Below are 25,012 nucleotides of genomic sequence, written 5' to 3'. Positions count from 1 at the left end.
ATTACTATCAAACCAAACACCAAGGTTCTTTGCCACAGGCTTAATGTGATTTACTAGGGAACCAGCAGATGGCAGTATTTGATTTGCCATCTGCTGGGACCCGATGACCAGGATTTCTGTTTTGTCTGAGTTCAGCTGGAGGAAATTATTTGACATCCATTTTTTAACTTCACAAAGGCAGTTGTTAAGTGAACTCAGCATTCCAGGGTCTGCGGATCTGACGGGCAAGTATATTTGTGTGTCATCAGCATAAATATGAAAAGAAATGCCATGTTTATGGATAATGTGTCCAAGGGGAAGCAGATACAAGGAAAACAAAATGGGTCCTAAGACCGACCCCCGAGGCACACCATATTTAACTGGACAGAACGAAGAGACATCTGGGACATCCCGTCTTCTTTTCCTAATTATTAGCAATGCTCGTACATAAGTATAGTTCTCTAAGACTGACTGAAGATGGCCAAAAACCTCAGACATGTCTGTGAAGGTTCTCAGTTATCCGCATCATTCAAGTAAGGTTCAAATAAAGGGCAACTGGACTGAAGATACTTAAAGACGTTCAGACTCTCATCCGAAGGGCTTTTCCAGTTTTGACTGACGACGGTCGTTCAGACTTCAGGTGACTCCAACGATCACAAAGACTCGTTAGAACAGCCAGCAGCACGAATGAACCACGAGGTATCCATCACATAACGACCCCTCAGAGGTTAAATGGCTGCAATTCCCTGCCTGTCAGTCAGACCTGAAAGCGTCATCAAATATCTTCAGCCAGTCCAGTTGCCCTCGACTTTAACCTTCCTTGGATACCTCTCAGAAATCTTTACGGAGGAGAGGGCTGGTCTGTGGTCTGATGGCTTCTGAAGCCGGAGAGGAAAACGCTAATATCCGCTAACATGCCACATTCGCTCATCCATACTGTTTGCGTCAAAATCCCTCAAACTTGTGCTTTCACAGAGCAATACAGCTTTGCGGAACCAGCGATAGCAACACCGGCACGCCGGCTGTGGATTTTCATACAGACACCGTATCCATATCTGTTACCACCAATGTTCCCGGCTCAGAGGCGGATCAGATCTGACCCCCCTTTCCGGCTCCATACCTTTCATACAGAGCAGCAAGCCGCCATATTGGAGCAATACTCCCGAAAAATAAGGCCATGTGAAAGCGCCTACAGATTTGGGAAACATTTATTTACAACATGTTAAAATAAAACAGTTCACAAACAGATAATCCTCAGTTAAAGCAGGCAGGAAGGTTTGGAAAGTTCACAAAGACTTTGGCATAAATTAAATAAATCTTCGCAATAAAATTCCTTTAGTTAAAAAACACACATTTAATTTTGCGTCAAGAAAAAAAGTTATAAGAATTAGCTTGTGATGCTGCTGTGCTCGGCTGTCAGTGTCCGTCCTGCAGCAGTAGATCAGACAGGAAGCAGCAGTGCTGGGGAGGTTTAGACATAAGCTTTGGAGCTGCTGCCGTCGGGCGCCGGAGCTGCTCTGTAGATGTTCGGTCCTCGGCTCGTTGTGGAGAAGTTGTAAGAAAACTGCCTGCAGGAGAGAACAAGAGCTTTCTGGTTTATTCCCCAAAAGAAAAAACACACAATCCAGTCTCCAATCCATCTGTGGTCGAGCGGATAGACTAAAGCTTGCATGTTTTTGTGGCCCAAATCCCAGTCTGTTAAAATCAATTACGTGCTGATATTAAGTCTGAGATGATAGTTCTATTAGTAAATTATTGATCTGATAAAAGTTTAACTGGAGAATGTGACGAAAAGCAATCAACTAGAGAGAAGATGTCTTTGAAGGACTGGGTCTAAATTCCATTTCAGGACACAACTGATGGTCCCGGGGTCCCTTTCGGATTGGGATCTCTTTGTTTGTTAAAAGTGACTCATGAATGTTGGGTTCAGGTTCAGGATTTCCACAGTTCTGTCTGGGACCACGTCTGGTCTTTACTGAACAGGATGCTGACCACAGCCCATCCGAATCATAGACCAGAATCCAGCCCTCTCTGTGTCAGTGGTATAAGGAAGGATTGTCTGTTGCTGACGACGCCCTCCTGTGGACAAACGGCAGTACTACGCGTAGTAGGAGGCATAGCTGTGAGGTGCTGTGGGTTTACCGTGCAGGGTTGGTGGGAATATTCTTCCTGTAGGAGCAGCAGAGCATAGATCCTCCCAGTATGGCCAGACAGGAGGCCGCCCAGCCCAGATACAGACCTTTACCCAGCTCGAACCTGCAGCAGCATCAATCACAGTGTTAGCAGCAGGAGTTCAAACACCACACTGTAGAGGAGGTCTTAAGTGTAAGACTGACCTGACTCCTCCATACTGCAGGTTGTTGAACTCCTGGATTACTCTGGCAGTGTACCAGGAGACTGCGATCAGCGTGAAGACACCTGAAAAGACACCCAATATATTCACAAAGAAGACATACAGGGACACTCGCTCCACTGCAGCTGCTACAACATTTGGATGTTACGTTAGAATGTCTTTTGGCCAGTTCTGATCATTTCTACTGTAAAACCACCTCAGCTCACATACCAGACAGGATGAACAGGATTCCTCCAGTCAGGGCGATCTGGTCTTTGACGTACTCTGAGGTTCTGCCGATCTTGGTGCACTTGAGTCCCAGCACAGAAGCGATGATGGAGGCCAGGCCAACCAGCAGGGACAGGATCATCAGAGCCCTGCAGGCATGCAGGTAAGCTGGAGACCAGCACGCGTCAGAACATAAAAAACACAATGTTTAACAAAGAGTCTGGTTAGAGACGTTATTTCCTGTGGGGTTGTTTATGACGGAGCGGTGAGTCCTCACCTGGTAGTCCCAGCACCGTCTTGAACTTGCTGCACTGGAGGGACCCCATCGAGTTGGTAGCACAGCTCATCCACAGACCTTCAAACAGCCACTGACTGGTGCTGATCGCCGCCGCTTGACTGCTCACCTTCCACGCCTGAGAGGAGGTACAGCTGGACTGCAGACACCAGGACACCACGCCCAGAAGCAGACCCACAACCTGCAGGCAAACCGCCATGCTGCTCAATGTCCCCACGCACACCTGGAACACCTGGAAACACACCAGGATGTCGAAACCAGCTCTGAGAGTGATTTTTAACGGGAGTGCAGAGACCCCCCTAAAAACAAAGCCAACCTCCAGCGGACACACAGTAACACGATTGTCTTGTTAGCAGCAACGTAAAAAACAGGCTTCATTGTCAAAAAGGTTTTTATGAAACAGGTATAAATAGTGCGTTTATTGGGGACTATTTTTAGCGGCGGATGAGTCCACATATAGTGCTCTAATGAGTATTTTCCGCGCCATGAGGCCTTATTTCGGGAAAAATATGTCCGTTAGTCAACAGCGAGAGATAATTTTCTCCTGTGCAGACTAGCCTCTCCTGTGTTCTGAATTACACATGATGTTTGTCAGTTTAAGATATTTTAAGTCAAGAAAGTCACAGTTTTTTGTGAAACTGTAAAGTAACATTTACTTTTGTGTGAAACTGCTCCATCAACTACATCTCTCGTCTTGCACAATTCACATCACCAACATGTTAGGGTTGTAATGCTAAGCTAACGTTCATTGCTTTCCTGCTACTAGCTAGGTAACTTAGCCATCTTCCGTGCACACATGTAGCTCAACTGATGTGTTTAATCCAACAAATCCTGTTCCTTTTATCACATCACATGGAGGCTCTCTGATGTTAGTTTTATTGATGTGAACTTCAGTGACATTAGTTTCAGCGACGTTAGCATCAGTAATATTAGTTTCAGTGACGTTCGCTTTAGTAATATTAGCTTCAGTTAACTAACTTAACGTTAGCTTCAGTAATGTTAGTTTCATTAACATTAGCTTCAGAGACGTTAGCTTTAATTAACTGAAGGGTAGCTTCAATAATTTTAGTTTCAGTAATGTTAGCTTCAGTGACGCGTTTAATCCAACAAATCCTGTTCCTTTTATCATCACATGGAGGCTCTCTAATGTTAGTTTTTAGTAATGTTAACTTCAGTGACATTAGCTTCAGTGACGTTAGCTTCAGTAATATTAGCTTCAGTGATGTTAGCGTAAGTTAAAGTAACGTTAGTTTCAGTTCACTAAAGTAACGTTAGCTTCAGCAACTTTAGCTTTAGTGACTTTAGCTTCAGTGACATTAACGTCAGTGATGTTAGCTTCAGTGATGTTAGCATTAGTGAGAAGCTTCAGTAATGTCAGCTTCAGTGACGTTAACGTTAACTTTAGTGACTTTAGTTTCAGTAACGTTAGCTTCAGTGACATTAGCTTCAGTTAACTAAAATAACGTTAGCTTCAGTTAACAAAGTAATATTAGCTTCAGTAATGTTAGATTTGGTAACATTAGCTTTAGTGACGTTAGCTTCAGTGACGTTAACTTCAGTTAACTAAAGTAACGTTAGCTTCAGTAACTATAGCTTTAGTGACTTTAGCTTCAGTGACGTAACTTCAGTGACATTAACTTCAGTGATGTTAGCTTTAGTGACAAGCTTCGGTAATGTCAGCTTAGGAGCACATTAGCTTCAGTGACATTAGCTTATGTGATGTTAGCTTTAGTGACGTTAACATTAACTTTAGTTTCAGTAACGTTAGCTTCAGTGACATTAGCTTCAGTGACGTTAACTTCAGAATCAGAATCGGGTTTATTGCCAGGTACATTTACACGTACGAGGAATTTGCCTTGGTATGAATTGGTGCTTACAGTACACATAAAACATAAATAGTAATATAAATATATAAAAAGTAAAGAGATAAGAAAAAATTATACAAAAGTAAAAGTATACAAAAAATATAAAAAGATACAATAATGCTATAATACAATGCTGACAAGTATGTGCAAAAATTGGCAACATGAGCATAAAATGATGATTCAGTGATGTTAGCTTCAGTTAAGTTAGCTTCAGTGACGTTAACTTCAGTGACATTTGCTTCAGTTAACTAAAGTAACGAGTAATGTCAGTCACATACGCAACTTCTGGGTTCGTGGTCTTTGTAATTAAATATTTTTACAGTGTTATACTTCCTTATACAAACTGTGACTTTCTTGACTTGAATTATTTTTTAAACTGACAAGCATCATGTGTGTAATTCATGCCACAATTCAAACAGGATCTAAACATTAGTTGTCTGTTGTTAACTATTGTCCACATTTTTTCCAAAATAAGGTCGATGATGTTCCACAGGAAGGGGAGGGACATGCAGGTTCTGTATTGGGAGCAGAAGTTTCTTTTCTCTATTTGGTTGGACAATAAGAAAAATACACAACACCTCCAACCTTCTTATTTCACTGTGTCAAAACTTTCCTGCTTTGCCACTAGATAGTGAAACTTCACAACTCTGACTCCTGGAACTACTGAACCAGGTTTATGGTAAATATATTTACAGGTTGCCAAGGACCAATAGAATCTGGAGAATGATCTCTTCCTCTACCCCGGCCTGGTCACCTGTTGAACTGTGACCGTTTGATCAGTTGAGCTCCAGGTTTCAATTTAATTCCATCTTTTGGTCAACTCTGCCCACACTGTTTCCTTCAACAAATAAATATCCTACGTTTACTGACCAACTCCACAGCTTCTATAACTTTTTTTTAGAAACAACTGAGACTGAAAAACCAAACAGACAACCAACTCTGAAGTCCTCGACTGTCCCGTTAATCAGGTTCTTACCTTCGGGGCTTCGAATTTGAAGTTTTTTAAGGTGACTGCTGGACGTTCTTCTCTGCAGCTGTTCCTCAGGTTTGCTCCTGTGATGTGGATCTGATCCTCTGAAGGTCTGCTGGTCTTCAGGGTCGATGAACTCTGGCAGAGGCTGAACCGCCTCTGAACACACAGGATTATCGACATGCGAGAGTTTCACCTACAACTCTGTTTGCAGGATCCTTCAAGTCGACTAACATCTATAATACTTTATTTCATCAATCTGGAGGAAAAAATAAAAAGTTTAAAGGTCTTCATGTCGGCAGTTCTTTCTGTGATGAACTCACATTCTAACTGAGCTTCACTAATATTAATCCAGGCGTCCTGCTCAGTCTGCGTCTTTTCACTGCTCAAAATGTACGGTTGGCCAATATTATTAACCCCAATATTAATCAGTTCTGGCCTCAAAAACACAGTATGGCTGAGTCTATAGAACATAACAATATTAATGCCACAGACAAAAAACTAGAAAAACAAAGAAACATACTGTTACTGAAGTACATTCATTAATACTGCATTCAAAGTAGGTAAAGTTAGCCTAAAGAAGTGTTAACAGAAGGTAAAAGGTAGATTTATTTGTCACAATAAAGCAGGTTGTAAAGTGAAATTGGGTTTGTTACTCCCTCCTGCTACGTAGCAGACAGTATACAATTACAAAGATAGTAAACAGAAATAAACTATATTCCACTGCAGTCTGGTGGTGCGGAAACTTCTATATCTCTTCCCAGAATGCAGCAGGGTGAACAGGCTGTGGCTGGGTGGGTACTGTCCTTAAGGCTGATAATACACAGGGCAACTTTTTGAGCAATGTTGCTGGGCAATCTTGCTAGTGGCAAGTCCGACTTGTCCATGTCAGGTTCTCTGTGAAGCCGATTCCCAGGAACCTGGAACCTGCTCCACTGATGTAGACAGGAGTGTGTTTCTTTATCTCCTTCTTCCTGTAATCAACGATCAGCTCCTTAGTTTTGCTGACGTTGAGCAGTAGGTTGTTCTCTGAGCACCACTCTGCAAGATTATCAATTTCCTCCAGATATGACAACACGCGCTCACTCCCGACTCATCACATATTGACGCTTGGTCAAGGCCCTTTGGCGTTTTAGTTGTTTAAATCTCCGCGGTCAAGTTAGCAACCCTTAGCAACAACAAATATGCAACGTCCGGTTAGACTTTCAAAATAAAACGCTAGCGTTTCGAAACGTTGAAAACGGCACGTTGTTAAAGTCGTGAAAAGTTGCAGTTTGGTTAGGTTTAGGCAACAAAACTACTTGGTTAAGGTTCGGAACAGATCCTTGTTTGGATTAAAATAACTACGTACGTCAGTTAACATGTAAGTTAACGTAAGTCACTTTAATAAAAATATTTAATGTTGTTGTTTCACACGGGACACGAACCCTGGTCTCCTGGTTCAAAGTCGGGGTTCTGGCCTTCCATCCACCCCCTTCCTCAAGTCTTTTCTGTTAAATATTTAGCGTTACAAACTGACACCGATGGGTCTTGACCATGCATCCATATGTGACAAGTTGCAAACTTCTGGTGCTTTCCATTTGACACGAGAAGTCGGAATTTCTGAGTTCAAAGTCGGAAATTTTAAAAGAGAACTACCACTGACTTTGTGACCCAAGATGGCTGCTCCGAGTATCAAGTTAGTGAAAGCCGCAGTTCATCCTGTTTATTAGCATTTCTGTGTATTCGAGTCTCATAGAAATTGTCGTACACCAACCAGTGTTGGTAAAACAAAGGCTAACCTGGCTAAACAACGGCTAGCCAAGCGAGGATTTCCGACATTCCCTGCTCCGACTTAGGAGGTAAACATGGTGCAGCACTCAGCCCAGACTGCTGAGATCCTCTGTGGATCTGTGGGTTCTGAAACTGGTGAGGGTCCAGGCTGGGATGTTTGTTGGGATGACCAGTTTCTCAAAGCAATTCACTTCAGCTTCATGTACTTAAAGTATCAGCAGTAAAAATACAACAACTACAAGTATTCATGTAGCAGATGAATTTGGGGGATGATTAATGGGAGATGAACGTAGAAGCTGCCCTCAGTTTACAGACTTCTCTAATCTTTGATGATTTTTAGTGAAACTTTAGATAATTTGAACAGTTATTGAAATTAGAGCAGTTTAAAGGGGAAGCATCTCTTTGGTAGAACTGATAAAAACTCAAAGGTTGAAATGCAACTAAGGGCCCCAGCTAGACACAGTTAATCAGCCTAATGCACAAAGTGGAAAGGTTGGCCAACACTGGTTAATATTTTATATTATCATTTGAACAGTAATAACTAAAGCTGTCAGACAAATGTAGTGAAGTAAAAAGTACAGTATGTTTTCCTCTGAGATGTGGCAGAGTAGAAGTTGAAAGTGACTAAAATACTCTCCAAATTCTACTTAAGTACAGAGTAAATGTACCCAGTTACTAGTTAATAGCTACACTATGTTTATCTGACAGTTATTAAATCTGCTTCTGAATGAAAAATTTTACATAGAAAACATAACAGCAGCTAAAATGATCAATTACTGCAATATAAACGGTATATATCGTTTATATATATGAAATGTTTGACTTTACCAATATATTCGTGTAGCTTTCAGGTAGCGTGCTAATTTCTGAAATAATTTCCAGCAGCAAGCTTATTGTTCTGATGAGTAACTGCAGTACACTATAGTACAATATTTCATTGATGTACAATTTACAAAAAACAGCAGGCAAACTTCATTGTAAGTATTTAAAGTTTATATCAGATTAACAGTTAAAACAACATTTAGTAACTTTAAAAGCTCATATTTATCATGAGTACTTTTACCGTTCATACAGTTACATATTTTCCTACGAACCCTTCTGTTGTGATTTTGAGTGATTTGCAATTTTGGGTCAAATAAATAAAAGTGCCTGGATTCTAGTATCTAAATATGTATACATATATGTGCAGTATATATTTTTATCTATATTCTCTTCTAAATTTATTAATGTGCTTTATTTGACATTGTCTTTTTAATTCTTTGTGCTGCTTGTGTGCAGATCAACATGCAGACTAGCCTCTGCTGTGTTTGTCTGTGTTTTGACAGTTTGTGGACTTTAAACTGTCTCTTTATCAAACTGACTTCATGTTTGCGGGTCACAGTTAACTACCCCGTGCAAATGCAAGTAAAAATCCCTCACTAGTGTAAGACAAACTTTCTTACAACTTAAAAATGTTCGTAAACCTGTATTTTTATGTTGCAGAAAGAATATATAGAGCTTCTTTCAGACCTGCAGCCCTTTACCTCCATCTGATGGAGATTAAACGTGTCGGCGTTGTGGTTGGATAAGTCACTTTTATGTTGCCAACACGACGCCGATGAAAGTCAGAGTCAGAGCTGGAGAGAGCAGTTTGTCGTGTTGGACTAACGTTAGAAGTCTCGCTAGCAGCTCCTCTACATACACAACAAACTCCCCTCCCTCGTTTCCACCAGCTTCTTCCTTTCAAGTTTCTTGTTATTTACAAAGGGGGTCGCTGGGAGTCACCTGGTATAACAGTCTGAGCCTGTCGCTGGTAACAAGAAGCACTTTTTGTGGTGCCAAGACAGCACGGAGGTAACTTCAACCTGCGTCCTCTCCAGCAGCCTGCAGGGGGCGACTCCATCACGACCGCCACAGACAGCAGAGGAGCGGTGCAGCATCTCAGTTCAGCAGATGCTAATTGTTTAGAAGTGGATTTTAGTTTGTCTAACTTTACTGCTACTTCTTTTCTTCCAGTTGCTGGTGGTTTTAAACCAGGGGCTTTCATTAAAGCCTTAAATTAATAAATGAATCAACAGCAAAAGACTTGTATACGTTTAACCAGTGAGCTGTTTCACACCTTTAGAAACTGAATCTCTGGCTTTTTGGACGTTTTTATTGGCTAAATAATGAATTAACCACAATCAAAAACAGTAAAATAATTATTTTCAGTCCTAGTTTGGATTTCTGCTTCGCCTCTAACATGTGAACACAAACAAACAAAACATCAATCATTTATGTCGATTATTTTTTATAAATATGATCATTATTTTAAATCCAGGTGACTTCACCAGCTGAGGTCACCGTTACGCCCACCTACTTCCTGTCAAGGTGTCCCGGGGAAGCCGAACGGTGCAGCTTCTTTCTGTTCATCTGTACATTTTATACATCTGTACATGTGTTTCTCCCCCATCAGCCCCGGCGCTTCAGCGTTCTACACGGCGCCGCCTCCGTCACCTCCTCCGCCCGGTCGTCCTCCTGTTCTCAGGTCGTGCCACAGCTTAACAAAAGGTTCTCGGTTCTTCCAGATCAACTCGTGACCAAACAGGATGTACCACCTGGATGAGACGGGACAGATGGGAAATTATTTCAGACTGACAGTCTCGCCAAAATAAAAGTGTAGTTTATCATTTAAAGTCATATTAAAAGCTTTTAAAAAGGTACAAACACAGATTTAAAGGTGCCGTTGAATAGAAACCTTTTTTAAAAGGAGACCTATTAAGATTTTCCACATTTTATGACTTATCTGTAATGTTAATGTTGGATGTTCATGTTAAACGTGGCCAAAGCTTGAAATAATGAGGTTAAAGTATTTAAAAGAAATCCCTGTGAGCATAAACCTCAGATTTCCTCCTGTTCTGAACGTTTTAAACTGCTTTTTCTACCAACGGCTCCGTTCATCGACACACGGAGCCAGACGGAGACGCTGTTCCATATATGGTCATTTGCTCCCATAGCAACGGCACAGCAACGGCTCAGTCTGCCTGTTCTGCCCAGCGACAACAACAGCCTGTCAACATGCTTCAGGTCTTGGCCAATCAGAAGACAGTGGGCTTTGAGAGGGGGGGCCTTAAAGAGACAGGAGCATCTACAGCTTGTTTCAGACAGAGGCTGAAATGAAGGCCTACATGAAGAACCAGTGTAACTTTGAATCATGCAAACTTGCCATACAGGCGTCACAGAGCTACAATATAGGACTGGAAAGGCAGAATAATAATAGGTCTGCTTTAAACCTTAGCGCTGAAATCTTACAAAATATAAAAGAAAAACAGATGAACGCCAACAAGCGCTATATGTGATATAACGTGGAATCTTTAATGTTTACGCCCCCAAAAGTTACATAACTTCACGTCAGGGTGACTGCGCCCACTTCTGTTGTACTGTCTATAATTTAGAAAAGGGTGCAGAGCGGCTGCTGCGATTGGTCGAAAACAGCGACTTACATTCCAAACAGGGCTCCTCCTAAATGAGCAGCGTGGTCAAAAAACTTCCATCCCAACACCACGCCGGCTGTATCCATCGCGACGATGGCCTTTAGAGCCTGCAAAGAGAGGGGGGTGAGTACATGATGAAACAGCCAGACAGGTGCAGCAGGTGAAGCGTGTCTTACGTTGGCGGCGCTGAAGGAGAACATGGGGAGGAAGATGATGGCCAGTTTGGCTTCTGGCATTTTGGTGCAAACGGCCGCCAGGATGGTCATGATGGCTCCAGACTGAAAACACACAGAGACCCACATGAAAGTCACGAGTTACTGAGAAGCAGCGAGGATCAACATCACGGCCGCTGCTTGTGCTATAAAACACCCAACCGCCTCTGCTTTCAGCACCTTAAGGCAGACAACAACTTTTTTTTATGATGCTCTGGTCAATTTAGAGATTTTGATCTGATTGGCTTGTGTCGATTTCTGACACCGTGATGACTTCCTGATTTTTTTTTACATTATTTTCTGATTTATGGAGTGATAAAGAGAGATCTCCAAAATCCCCTCAGTAAAAACTAAATGAATCCAGGGTTCAGCGCATATTTAATTAGATACTGCCTCATTTGCATTTCCATATTATTTCAGAAAACCTGTGATCCAAAAAAATATTGTCTTAATGTAAATTATCAATTAGAAAAGTTTCAAGGTGATATCTATTAGTTAATTTGTTTTACCCTACTTTACACGCTGCCTCTAGTACCCTCCACCTTTTATAACTACCTCTGGTTCCTGGCCGTCACTACGTAGACACTTTCAGTTGTATTTTTTTGTGTACAAAGTCATGCTTTTCATCTCCGCTCCTCTCTCACCTGGTTCCAAAGGTTTTCACTGAGCTGGGAAAGAAAAGCTTTCTCTAACTTTTCTCCCTGGACTTGGAATTATTTGCAAAACTTCCTCCATCTTAATGTTCTAGTCTTGTAAAATGAAGTTAAGCCGTGTTAAAACAGAGAAAAGCAGCTGGATTTAGTCTCTTCCTTTATTTGGGATGTGATTTAATACTAACTGGAAAGAGAGTTGAATCTCAGGGGACTTCCCGGTTAAATAAAGTTGTGAGTAGATCAGCTGAAGAGCGATTTCTGCTTCTCTTTCGATCATTTTTAAAAAGACAGAGGAGGTAAAACAATCCAGAATTTAAAAAGAAAGATCCTCAGTCTGCTCATTTCTCTGAGGTGAATTTAGATTTTTATTTCCAGTAAAATAAAAAACTAATGTTGGTACTTACGGCGCCCAGAGATGGACCGAACCTCCCCGTTGCCATCTTACACACATAACTGGTAAACGAAGAAATGACACCTGAACAAACACAAAGAAGGCGGAGTCAACAACAACAACACCACATCGCTGTACTTTCCACTAACTGCGTCGTCACGGTCACAGACGTCGTGTTCAGGGCCACAGCCTGCGGACCGCTCTCACCTGCAGACAGGTAGACGGCCACGAACTGCTCTCTGCCCAGCATGGAGACGGCGCTGGTGGAGAAGCTCCAGAGGACGTACATGTTGGCGGCCATGTGGAAGAAGGAGAAGTGGCTGAAGGTGGAAAGAAGCATCGGGGAGCAGAGGGTCTCTGAGGGAGGACACACCGTTACAGACGTTGGACTTCACTGCGTCCGTGTTGCTGCTTCATTAATTAACAGTGGATTAATTCAATCCTTTCAACTTCATTAACCCCGATAAGGTCAATTAGTTAAGAGCAACATGTGACCTACATAACGAAAAAAATACAACCAACATTCACAACATACAGCAGCCAGTATGTGCACATTTGAAACACCATAAAAGGCCCTACAGGGAGTTTAAAAGTCTGATTTGGAGCGGCGGTTCGTCTTGGTAGCGCATGACGACGTCCAGAAGGCAACAGAGACAATTCACCAGGCAGAGCACGTGCCGGCGAGGCTCAAATACTTGCTGCCTTCCGCTTAAAAAGTGCACGCACACATAAAACAAACGTTAAAGCACACATCAAAATCAAGCGGTCAGCATTCGCGCTGCTCACGGGTCGGGCAGAAGCTCGAGCGCCCACGGAAGTAATGGCTATCGTTCAAATCAAATGTGCATCACTACAGTTATTTGAACACATACAGTCATGGCCGACAGCTTTGGTATTCTCATGTTTGTATAAGTTGTTCCTCACAGAACTCCAAAAACGGACTGGACAGAATCATTGGCATCTTCTTTAAATCTACAGAAATAATTGTATTTCAAACATGTGTCCTTCAATTTGTAATTAAACTCACCTGTAAGCAGCTCACAGGTGCTGGCAATATAGAAACCACACTTACAGCCAGTTAAAACGGACAAAGTTTGACTCAGTCTTTGGGTTTTGTGTCTTTGGTCCAAGTCTCAAGTCTGTCCGACGTGGACCGAAGAGAAGAACTGATGAAAGATCGCAAAACGAAGGATTGTTCGTGGATAAAGAACCTCGGTCATCTACCAAACAAATTCCGGTTGACCTGCAGAAACCGGGTCAACAGGGTCACATCTGCGGCCACGACTGTCTGTACGTTAAGTCTGGAGCTCCGTGCGTCGCTGCTGTGCTGCAGACGCCGTTTCAGTGTCTTCACTCAGTGTACGCGGTGCTGCAGGAGTAAACGTGATCTTAAACTCTGTGAAGAGTAAGTTTCTCTCACATGAATTCATAGTTTTCATTCGCACGACATGTGACCAGTTTGCTCGCATATGGCCCTAAAAATCGATACGTGCGAACCGGAAAAATGATTTATGAGCACAATGTGAGTGTAACTACAACCTACAATATGATGAGACAGTAGCATTAACTAATTAAGTAGGGCATTTTTCTTGCACAAGGATTTAATGACTGAAAACATGAAACTGCTGTTTTGTCCAGCTGGAATTCATTTTCTGCCAGAGGTGGGCTGTTTAGTCTACTATTACATAAAATGACAATAGCCTAGTAAAATTAAATAGTTCATATAATAACATACTAGCAGTGTACTACTGGATTAAAATTAAACTTTTTATATGTTATAATATTACACTCATTTAAGCTAGTTTCTCCTCCATGTTGTGTGAAAGATGCCGGTCTGCCACTATGTGCTCCTTCTGGCCTCCTCCTGAGAGCAGGAGGTGCACGTCAGGCTACGGCGTAGGTGACGGCGATTCAACGCAGAAGTATAAATTGCACTTAACACGTTCCCCTGGTTCCGTTTTACTGAAGTCATTGTAACACTGTTCTGTAGTCTTGTTTCCATCAGGGGTGGGTTGTGTGGGCGCTGCTGGTGGATGAATCACAGTTAAGTTTTTTTGTGATGACTGATCAGTGTTTTCAAAACATCTTTTTGAATATTTTAAAAAGCTTCAACAACATATTGTTAGACGTCGAGGCGTCCAGATACCAGGGTCTTCAATGGTTTCACAACCATAAAAGTAACAAACTCAAAGCAACAGCTTGCTTCCTGGTTGACAGGCAGCGGAAAATAACGTCTTTTTTTGCCCGTTTTCCCTGGAATGTGACGTCACGTGAAAACTATCAATTGCCCCATCAAGCGTGTAGCAGAGAGTTTCTGCTGACATATCTGAACTCTGGCAGCGTGAGCGGACAGACTCACTGGAGGCGGGGTTGGAGGTGAAGTATTTGATCATGGAGCGCTGCAGAGATGGTACCCTCCAACAGCAGAACACCACAACGTTAGCAGCAATGATCCCTGGGAAAATAAAACACAGAGACATTCAGGGATATTATAATAGTGTTTAATAAGTGTTCTGGATGTAAACGGGCTGTCTGGCTGCACAGGGAGGGGTAGCTGTTCTTGGTGTTTCATGCTGGGCTTTAATTTGGGTGAATATGTTGTGCTTTAAAGTTATGAAATGTATTTTGGACACTGAGGCTACATCCACATCGCTACGTCACTGCTGGCGGTCCAGCGACCTGCACTACGAAGAGAGTAACTTCCTGATTAAAATGAAATTATCCTTAATGTTTTCTACGGGTGTAACAATACACCAAATCCACGGTGGATGGAGAAAGTCAGCAGAAACTCATCCAGGGAGAGAGAGAAAGAAAGAGGCGGAGCCAGCTGGCGTGCATTTCGCCGCCAAAAAGCGGAAATGTCACAACTGTAACTTATAATCCTGCTGTTCTTGTGTCACATATAGTAGTTTTAAGAGTTTTTTATTGGGGAATAAAGTTGTTTAAACTCCAAATATGTGGCTGATTTCTCAAGACAGAGCTGATCTAAAAAATTGCTACGATGTTTTTGAAGATGCGAGGTCCGGCCCGCTAACGGGTCCGGCCGTCATCAAGTCCGCTGCTGTTCCACTTGTACTCTTGCCGAGTCCGAGCTTTAAAGTACAGAAGTCCGAACTTGGAGAACTCGGTACTGAGAAACAGCCCTTGTCTCTAAATGATCTTTGTTGGGAGCTGCACATGCTCAGTTCCTAGTTAAGGACTACTAGCCAATCAGTAGCAGAGAAGGGCGGGTCAGCGAGAAGCCGGTAAACAGCTCGGGTTCAGCCGTACGTGTTGCCGACCGGCTTGGCAACATGGACTGGAGCGAGAGTTTCACTTTGCAAACCTGTTACATGCACAAAAAAGGTTTATAAGTCAATAAAGGAGAAGGGAAAAGGCAAAAAGCAGAATACCACCTCTTTAATATGCAGTTGTACCTTTACCGCTTAATCATATTACACAAAACATAAAATACTAAACAGAATCACAACAAGAACACTGTGCAGATCAGATTTACTCAGAGCTCAACTCAAGCCTCCCTCGCTCTGTCGGCCGCTAACGTTTCTTTATCTCCTCATATCCTGACACACTCATCAGGAAAATCCGGAGTCGAACACGCCCCTTTTCTGCGACCGCGCAGCAGCTCCCGACCTTCCCCGATAAGCCCGAGTTAAATCTGAGTAGGTTAAACTCCCTTCGTAGTGCACGCCTCAGGCGGACATCTGTTTTCTTCTGGAGAGGGGTCATGTGATAGCAACCTGACGAATCAGGGAAGGATACGCCATGACTGATGAGCCTGAATCAGGTCCTCTGTTTTCACCGGTCCACATTAACACGCTGCCCCGGAGTTTAAAAAACAAACAGAGGGTCAACAGAGTTTTCAAACTTCTCCGTTTTAATGCGGACGGCAGGCGAAAGGAAGCAGAAGGTCTGCGTTTTAACAGGAAAACGTAGCGGCGTGGCTGCAGCCTCGGACAGAGGGGCTGATGGGACATCAAACCTGCGGCTCTGCAGGTACAGGTGTGTGCGTGTGGTCTCACCTGTTACCGTCTTCTGCCCCTCGCTCAAGCTGTGCCACCACTGGTTCACCTGAAACACAAGCAGCCAATCAGGGCTCACACTGCGAAGGTCATTATCACCTCAGACACGTGGTCACACGAAGACAAATCAGCCGTCGCTCCTGGAACGTGACGATGTGACCTGATCAAGTTAAAGGGACAAAGGTGCAGCGGGAGTTTACCTGAGTCTCCAGCATGTTGTGTGAAGCTCGTGAGTTCGAGCGCTCACCTGGTTGCGATCTAAAAACCGCAGGTCAGAGGAGTGCGACGTCACAGCTCACCTCTTTGCGGACGTCTCCTCGCTTCTGAGGTCGCAGCTTCTCCAGCCAATCGGCTCGGACCTCGTCGAAGTAACTCTGGACCCGGGACTTGAGGGACTCGTACTGCCAGATGGCCGCCGAGCCGAAGGAGCAGCCTGTAAACTGACATGGCGTTAACACCTGTCCGTGACATCGCTGACGGTGTCATCACCTACGCAGACAGGTAGACCTACCCCCACGGTGAAGACGAGCGGCCTGACGAGCCGGCCGAAGGCACGGGGGGAGCTGCGAGGAGCCTGCTGGTCGCAGGGGGGGACAGAGGTCCGTCGGGGGACCACGGCCTCGGAGGCCTCTGTGGGAGGGGCTCCCAGCTCCTCCTCTACCTTCTTGGATTCTGGTTTCCTGGCGGCTTTCCGGAAGCCACATCTCTGCTGGAAGCTGTGAGGCCACCTGCTGGACATAAAACAAAGATCTCATTTCACATCTGTGACGCCGTTTAAAATAATACAGAGAGTCCAAACTGGAATGTTTCAACACAGCAAGATGGATGATATTTAACGCTGAAGAATCAATAATCTGTTGTAGACGTTTCACTACGTGTAGGGCAGGACGATAAAATGTTCTCACGATTCAAAGCTTCATATCTTCCAGTATCGATAATTATCACGATAAGGATCAAATCTTTATTTCTTTCAAGTTTAAAGGCTGATTTTTGCTCCCGAGTGAAAGTTGAAGAAACCTGATGGTTAATTGCGGTTTAAACTCGTCTTTATGGTCAGAACACTTGAGGCCGAACAGACGATCGCTTCACAGATCTGAGGCAGAACATTCAAAACAACCATGATAAAATCTGTGCCAACAAATATGCAGGAGGAAAATTAAGTAAAAGCTTTTTTCAGTCTGTTTTTCCTCAACAAAATAAACATCTTAATAAAAAAATGTGCTAACTCCTGTATGATTCAAGTGAATAAAATCAAACATTTATTGAATATTCATTAAACATTTGTTACATTGTCATTGAAAAAAATATATCGTGATAATTATTGTTATTGTTTTATCGTCCAGCCCTCACGAAGTGTACCGAGTTTCCTCCAACTTAACCACTAAAATTAAAACACGTGATTTCTGAAGGGAGTCTGGTGAATTTCTCCCCGAGCGACATTTTAAGAGTTTACAGTGTAAAAACATGATGTTTTTCCACCAAACAGCAGCGTTAGCATCAGGGCTCTCGAGCCTCACGCATTCACCGCGAGACACGCGCATTTCAACCAGTTCACACGCCACACCTTGTATTTCCCACGCTGAGAGGTAATAAGAGAGAACGCCCACAAGGCGTTTCTCTAAACTAAATACAGAAATCATGATTTGTTGTTTCCGGGTAAATCCCGTCATCCCGCCGCAAGCGCGTTCGTTACTAGGCAACATGCACGCTCGCACACGGAGTGGAAGCTGGAAGAGCAAGCGTGTTTTTTTGTTTTTTTAGCATTTGGATTTTAGAATTCCTGGAGGAAAAAACTTGTCTGTGATCAAATATAGAGAAAGCAACTGAAGTTTGCGAGTACAGCCAAGTCCGTGCTAAACTCCCGGCGTCTTCGCAACCAGAAGCTTCGGCTTAGCCAGTGGTGAACAAAGTAGACCTATTCAGATCCTTCTTAAAGTAAAAGTACTAATACCTCAGTAAAAGTACTGCATTGAAAAAGTTAAGGAAAAGTATGTAAGGAGGCTATAAGCAGGAAAATGTAGAAGTAGCCTATCAAAGCGAAAAGAAAAATGTCCCCGTGACTATTATTAGATTATTATTCCTCGTGCATTAATGTAGTTGAACAACGTTGTATCAGACTGCAATTAATGATTATTTTCATTATGTATTAATCACCTGATTATTCTCCATTAATCAATTAAAGATTCTGAAAATAGTGAGAAATGTTGTCACAGTCATCCAGAGCCCGAAGCGACACTTTCACAACGCCAATGTTTTGTCAAAACTACATTAAAATAACCAAATAAAGCAGCAAATCTTCACGTTTGTGAAGCTGCAGCCATGAAATTAAAGATTACTAAAACAGTGTCCGTCGTTTGGCCTTACTAACGTAGGCCTACTAGCTGTAGGCTACTTGTATGAACTGTTAATTTAATTTAGAACAAAACATTCATTTTTTTTCCCACTCTTCATTTGTTTTGTTTGTAAAAAGCTTAATTTGGACAGTAACTAGTAGCTGAAGCTGTCCGATAAATGTAGTGAAGTAAAAAGCAGCAATATTCCCCTTTGAGATGTAGAAAGTGCCATGAAAAGAAAACACTCAAGTAGACTTTCCATCTCATTAGTACTTCAGTACAGTACTTGAGTAAATGTGCTTTGTGACTTAAACTGAAACTAAGGAAAGGTTTTTCTATATTTAGGCTCTGGACGGATCATCCATCTTAAAGCTGCTGCAAATGCCTGAATGGCTCCTCCTCTAACAGATGTAGGCTGCGTCCGAACGTTCTGACTGCGTGAAGCGACCAGGAAGTATCTCAGCGGCAGCCGTGACAAGAGCCGTTCGAAGTCTCTAAACGCTGAAGAAAAGGAGCCTCGATGCTTCCTTTCATATCTCCTTTAGCACAGGGTACACCGGACCATCCTCTACCAAAGGAAAGGAGAGAACGCCGTCCCACAGTTCCTTTCGGCGGCAACATTTAAAGCGTCGCACGTTCTCAAACTCAAACGATAAAATCCATCGACCACATTTAGCAAAATCCTGCAACACAGACGCACATTATGATACTTTAATAAGACTCAGTTTCCTTCTTTCTTTAGGCTTTTTTGTAATCTGATCAGTATATACAGGAACCATGATGTAAAATTCAAAACCTTTTTAAGACCTTTTCAAGACTTTGTCAACATATTTTAAGACTGCTGCGCCACTTTGAGCTGTAACCGATTAAATCAGCCACACACCTTTAAAAGGGACATTTTTGAGGTTTTAAAAGGAATTTAAATATATTTATAACATATTTATTGCCTGTATGTCATCAGGTTGTAACGCCACCTACAAATTGAGGCATTCACCAACTTTCTCAGTTGCCTGTAACAGCCTGTACGAGCCAACAGGTTTCTATGTGAAGGTCAGATTTCCTGCGAAAAGCAGCTGTCTTACATAAACTATGACGTTTATGTTTCTGTACGCAACATTACAGCAAATCATGTGAACCACAGTGTGATTTTGTGTTTTAGTTGGTTTAAACTAGATAATGTGAGCTCGCCTGCAGTGATATGTGTGATAACTTTCATCCACCACTTGATCAATACAACAAAATTCAAACAGGGCAGGACGGAACAAAGATGAAGAGAATAAACTGAGTGATGAATAAATAAGTCGTGTAGGCGCTGCAGCACAGGAACTGCTCTAAATGACAGGATTAGTACAACATTAGAACATTAAATTGAAAGTATATTGTTAATTTAATAGTAAACTGTAAGCTTGATATTAATATATTCATAATGTTACTATATTAAATATAATTTCATATAACAGAATATAACTTACCACTAGTGTAATATTAATTCAAATTACAGCTGTTTTTTATTCATTAACTTTGTGCAAGAAAAAAGTCTGCAGCCTTGATTTTGATCAGGCTGCTAACTCGTCCATAATCAGAGTTCAACATTTATAAAGTTTGCAGCACATCAAACTTCTTTTTAAATCCAACTCCATCCAGTCTGTGATTGGTCTGTTCACAAAAACCGACGCTGACGAGAGCGTCGGTTTTATGAGAAGGTGAATTTGTTTCAATAAAAAGCAGAGATTTTCCCTGTTGTCTTCTGTCTGACTGATTCAGCTTCTTGCTCTAGTTTTTCAGGGCTGTTCAGGGGGCCACAGAGCGACCGGCCAACCGGGTTAATCCCGTCACTCCTGATCGCCACTCTGACTATGTTTTGGACGATTATCATTGCGGGTCCGGCGGGGGGGGGGATCACAGTCGGTCGTATTTGTAAATCATTTTCCGGGTCACACGAATCTATTTTTTGGAGCGTTTGTGTGAAAAAGGTAGATCCCTGCGCCTAACGTTACAGAAACCAATCACACAGTCGCTCCTCTCTGCCTGTCTAGTAGTTTTTGGCTACGCATTATAAATAAATATGTTCATCTACACTTTGAGCCAACAAACTTTTGGACAAACACGATTTTCCCATTGAAAAAAATATCTTCAAAATATAATACCTTGTTAAAAGGCAGCCTGACACATTTTCAATGCTAATTTTGTTATTTAAAATGGGTAAAATCGTATTTTATGACAGAGCTCCACGCAGCGTATATATATATATATATATATTCTCTCAGCATCTCCTCTCGGCACAGTTACGCAGTCATTCTGTGGGAAACACTGTGGACATGAATCGGCCTGTGGGTGGGAAGGAGGGTGAGTGTGAGCATCTCAATGTGACAGCCTGTCCATTATTTAGTGACTGGTAGGAACCTCATCTGCCTGCCTGCTTTCTCGGTTATTAAGTAATATTTTCAGAGATGCGCTTTCTGTAGTCCATCTTCAGAACATTGTAGTTTCATCACGTCAGTAACATCCGCCGTCGCCTAGAAAAGAGCAGTCGGGTTCTCTTATTACGCCGCGTTCCGGGCAACTCGGAACTGGGAAATTTCCGACCTCCAACTACAAAAACTATCCTGGACGTCGGTGAAAAAATATGCACCCCGAGTTCACGAGTAGCAGCTGAATTACGTCACAAAACAACGTCAGCGCCCAAGGAATAAACTAAAAAGCAACAACAAGTATATTTGCATGTATTTAAATTAAAATAATACATACGGTCATGTAGTAAAAGCTGTTCTGCGTGTACACCGATGTAGAAATGTGTTGGGCCAATTAGGTAGCTGGCTACAGTAAAGACTTCTCTGCATAAAAGTTATTGTTCAAAATGCCAAAACACGAGGACGTGTGACCTGCAACACTGACTAGAGGGTCACCAACTGATGCAGCTGGAGGGGCCAGTACAGGCTGTTTATGTCAGTCCCTTGAAGTAACACCTGAAGCACTGCTGAGGGTGCAACTGTGTGCACACTTTGTCACGCTCAGCCATGGTTTTCGTTCACTTTCGAAAATATCGCAGTTCCGACCGGTCTTGAACGCAGCATCAGACCCGCCGGATTCTCCTTCACATCTTTCCTTGACCTCGTGACGTTTTCCGTCGAGGAAAGGAGGTGAGGGAAGGTGGTGAGGAAAGGAGATTCTTCTGACTTTCCGGACGCAGCCCTGATCTCACTCCAAACTTTTGCTAAAACTTGAGGTTAGCATGATAAAAATGTACAGCGTTATCAATTATACACTCTGTAACTGAACTAAGAGCAACATATTTATGAATGTTTTAATAAGAAACTGATTATTAAACTATGTAGTCAAACTATTTATCAAAAAGAATCATTCAGAAACAAACACAAACAAACAGCAGTTAGCGCCGTTAGCTGCCCGGCTAACGTTAGCCGGCTAACAGCAGTCTACACTGCCCTTGAGTGCTAACAGAGCTAACAGAGCTAACTCCGGGCAGCGGAGGTCCGTCTGTCTGTCAGCCGGAACAGGTTGCCTCCCTCCCGCTGTGGTTACTGACCTGCCTCCCCTCACGGAGCTCCGTAAAACATCTTCTCCCGTCAGTCTGAGCAGGACGGCGCAGCTCCTCCACGCCATGGTGGAGCCCGGTGACCCCGGCAGGTCGTTCACTACCGGGTCAACTCCCCGGAGCGACCGGAGCTGAACGGAGGAATAACGGCGACACCTGCAGGAGAGAGGCGGACACTGCACACCTGGGACAACAAAAACAATGCACCGCGTAAAGCACGCGTCAACAACACGAACCATAACTTCCGTCCACGACTTTCAAAGTAAAATACTGACAAAGAAAATCAACGATTTTACCTTCAAATGACAAATTCTAACTTTTTTTTTTTTTTTTTTAAACGTATAAAAACTAAATGTAAAGAACAATGAGGGGTATAGTCATAGGTGTCATTTACACTGGGGACGCTGGGGACATGTCCCCAACTGCTGATTTTGTCCCCACCCCTTTTTGAAAGCATTTGTTAAAAATGATCTGAAAAATAGCACCAAGAAATGTTAACTAACAAATGAAAATGCTTTGAGAAAAGGTTTATTTGCACAAAGAGAAAACATGCAATGCAATATAGTTTTACCTGATATAAAAACAGACATTTCCATCGTAAATTGGAGCAGTAAATGTAAAAAATGAAAGTCCGAGTTTAATGCTCAAGATCTGCCGGTGGAGGCCCTCAGGCCACCCACACGTATATTTCTGCATCAAATATTTAATCTAAATAGTGCTAAAAATCTTCTTCTCTGTTCATTTCATTTTTATATAATTTTAAAGCTACATGTTTGTGTTTATGTCTAGCACTAAATTGTCATTGCAGAATCCTTTTAGGTGTATGATACTTGGCAATAAAGCTTTTCTGATTCCGATTCAAGGCCTTATAATGTCCCTAAAGATTTCAGTGTCAAAGCATTTTTTAAATAAGTTTCACTTAGATGCTGGTAAATAAAATACCTTTTCTTAATTATTTCCTTTTGTTGTTTCTTATGACATATTTACTTGTAATGTATTATTACTTGTGGGTAGCATTACATATTAGCTACATTTATACATATTCTGTGCTGTGTTTCTGTCCCTAAAAAACATAAATTATATAAGATATAATATAAAATAATTATAAATTGATATTATTTTTAGTATCATGTAGTATTGTATTTTTTTTACATTTGTTTAACTTGGTATCCAGTCATTCTGACGCACTCATAAACTTTATTATAATTTATACCATTTTTGTTTTCTTTTCATTGAAATGGTTAAATAAAGTTATTAGACACGGGTGAAATTAAGATGCATGTCTGTACATAAGCAACAAAAAATAATACGTGTTTCTATAACTACCTTTTTCTTATTATGTCCTAATTTATTCCATTGTTTAATATTGAGGTTTAGTATTTTACTCACAGATATTACTGCACAACAATTTATTTGTTATTCCAGTTTCATTGTATAAGACAAATGTCTTTATTTTTATTATTGTACTTTAATTATTAATTATTTTAAAATGTTGGCTAGATTATTATGTAAATTTTATTCTTTGTTACAACAAATTCAAGGAGTTTACATTATTTTTACATTTCAATAATTATTTTTTTTTATCATATCCTACATTTATTACATTATTCCACAGTTTGAAGTTGCTTTTATTGTACCAGAGTAAATTTATTATTATCATTTATATTATTATATTTTATAATGTATTATAAAATGTATATATATTTTTTATAATTCGCAAACTTTTTATTATTACTTATATTTATTTAATGCTTTGATTAGCAACGTGAGCAACTGTAACAAAACAATTTCTCCTCAGGATCAAGAAAGTGTTTCTGCTTCTGAAACTGTGATATATAACCAACAGATTTATTTTGAAGGCGGCGAGCAGCGGAAGTAGCGCTGTTGTTTCCGGCGCTCGGCTCGGCTCGGCTCGGCTCGGCTCGGAGGAGACGAGCAGCAGTAGTAAACCTGTGTGTGAGCGCGGAGGAAAGATGGCGGCCCCTGCTCTCTCCAGTCGGGCTGGCTCGGCGGGCAGCCTCGGGAACAGCCCCACCATGGCCGCCGGCAGGCTGCCGCACGGCGGCGGCGGGCCCGAGCTCGACTTCAGGTCGGCGGCCCGCATGGAGGACCTGAACCGGCTCATCCAGGAGTTCAGCAAGCACGACCAGCGGGAGTACGACGACCAGCGGGCTCTGGAGATCCACACGGCCAAGGACTTCATCTTCTCCATGCTGGGTGAGGACACAAACACCGGGCTGTTATTTCACGGGCGGTGACGGTAAACGGTGCCCCCCCCCCAGTTAAAAGGGAGCTGCTGGGAGGAGGATGCCCCCCCCCCCCTGCTCCACCCCCCGCTCCACCTGCTCTGAATCACAACACCTGCGTGATGCAGAAGGTGAAAACGCAGCGGGACGCCGCAGCGGTGCGGTTCTCACCTGTGACCCGCTCAGGTGCTGCTGGGGGCGTCACGGTGATGCGTTCAGGGGTTTAGCTCCTGTGTTTGGGGGTCGACGCTGAAGTTCGCTCCGGCAGGTAAAGGGAAAGTTAAAGGGAACTCAGGTCCAGATCCGAAGCCTGGAGCTGTCAGACCTGGACTAGATTATTCCAGAGAGGCTTAAGGTTTCTGTAAAAGGGTCATTCCACCGAATGGGTGCCATTTCATTACATAAAATGTATAAATAAGCATACAAATTAACTTTAAAATACTTTTTGTTATTAAGCAAATGCAAGATAAATCTCTTTAAACATTAATAAAAATGATCTAGAACACTGAAAAATAGCATTTGTTTCGTGTCCCCAGTCCCTAAAACTACACTCTACAATGTAATATCATAATTAAAAAACATGAGAAATTATTTTTTTGCATTTATGAGCGACTCCATATCCCATCTATGCTTTAAACATTGTTTCTTCAGAAAATGTTTGTAATATTTGAGTTAAAATGCACATTTTAGTCCTGTTACCCTAATACTACA

The 25,012-nt window shown here is 42.2% G+C and overlaps 3 protein-coding genes across 4 annotated transcripts in view; 1 reads left to right on the top strand and 2 right to left on the bottom strand.

The window, feature by feature from the left end:
- Positions 1 to 1,171: 1,171 nt before the first annotated feature.
- On the bottom strand, positions 1,172 to 6,316 carry LOC123986596 (claudin-19-like). The gene is made up of 6 exons (XM_046074947.1): positions 5,676 to 6,316; positions 2,817 to 3,066; positions 2,543 to 2,707; positions 2,316 to 2,397; positions 2,122 to 2,235; positions 1,172 to 1,547 (listed from the first exon to the last, which is right to left on the bottom strand). Exons 1-6 carry the CDS (start codon positions 5,850 to 5,852, stop codon positions 1,451 to 1,453), a joined length of 885 nt encoding a protein of 294 aa, XP_045930903.1. The 5' UTR covers positions 5,853 to 6,316; the 3' UTR covers positions 1,172 to 1,450.
- Positions 6,317 to 8,413: 2,097 nt separating this feature from the next.
- On the bottom strand, positions 8,414 to 22,244 carry LOC123986185 (presenilins-associated rhomboid-like protein, mitochondrial). Of its 2 annotated transcripts, none has more exons than XM_046074316.1 (10): positions 22,047 to 22,244; positions 16,681 to 16,900; positions 16,469 to 16,609; positions 16,170 to 16,218; positions 14,510 to 14,605; positions 12,358 to 12,507; positions 12,164 to 12,234; positions 11,071 to 11,172; positions 10,904 to 11,001; positions 8,414 to 10,018 (listed from the first exon to the last, which is right to left on the bottom strand). In XM_046074316.1, exons 1-10 carry the CDS (start codon positions 22,121 to 22,123, stop codon positions 9,895 to 9,897), a joined length of 1,128 nt encoding a protein of 375 aa, XP_045930272.1. In that variant the 5' UTR covers positions 22,124 to 22,244; the 3' UTR covers positions 8,414 to 9,894. The 2 variants fall into 2 exon arrangements, with proteins under 2 accessions (XP_045930272.1, XP_045930273.1); XM_046074317.1 differs by having other exon boundaries at positions 16,681 to 16,897.
- A 1,745-nt stretch (positions 22,245 to 23,989) lies between these two features.
- The window catches only part of LOC123985948 (protein MB21D2), a 16,576-nt gene continuing 15,553 nt past the window's right edge, over positions 23,990 to 25,012 (top strand). Inside the window, exon 1 of the mRNA XM_046073957.1 lies at positions 23,990 to 24,272. Within this exon, the coding sequence (XP_045929913.1) occupies positions 24,029 to 24,272 (244 nt within the window). The 5' untranslated portion in view covers positions 23,990 to 24,028. The remainder of the gene's footprint in view (positions 24,273 to 25,012) is intronic.

This window comes from Micropterus dolomieu, linkage group LG17 (assembly GCF_021292245.1).
Source record: "Micropterus dolomieu isolate WLL.071019.BEF.003 ecotype Adirondacks linkage group LG17, ASM2129224v1, whole genome shotgun sequence".
In the NCBI taxonomy this organism is placed as follows: Eukaryota; Metazoa; Chordata; class Actinopteri; order Centrarchiformes; family Centrarchidae; genus Micropterus; species Micropterus dolomieu.
Note: the sequence above shows the minus strand (reverse complement) of the source record. Positions and strands in the feature narration are given on the sequence as shown.

Coding starts and splice junctions, on each gene's coding strand:
- LOC123986596 (XM_046074947.1), bottom strand. CDS start 5,852: ATGTCGATAATCCTGTGTGTTCAGAGGCGGTTCAGCCTCTGCCAGAGT. Junction 2,708..2,816: donor GACGGTGCTGGGACTACCAG/GTGAGGACTCAC, acceptor GCTGGTCTCCAG/CTTACCTGCATGCCTGCAGG. Junction 1,548..2,121: donor ATTCCCACCAACCCTGCACG/GTAAACCCACAG, acceptor TCTCTCCTGCAG/GCAGTTTTCTTACAACTTCT.
- LOC123986185 (XM_046074316.1), bottom strand. CDS start 22,123: ATGGCGTGGAGGAGCTGCGCCGTCCTGCTCAGACTGACGGGAGAAGAT. Junction 12,508..14,509: donor CACCTCCAACCCCGCCTCCA/GTGAGTCTGTCC, acceptor GTCCTCCCTCAG/AGACCCTCTGCTCCCCGATG. Junction 11,002..11,070: donor TCTCCTTCAGCGCCGCCAAC/GTAAGACACGCT, acceptor CTCTCTTTGCAG/GCTCTAAAGGCCATCGTCGC.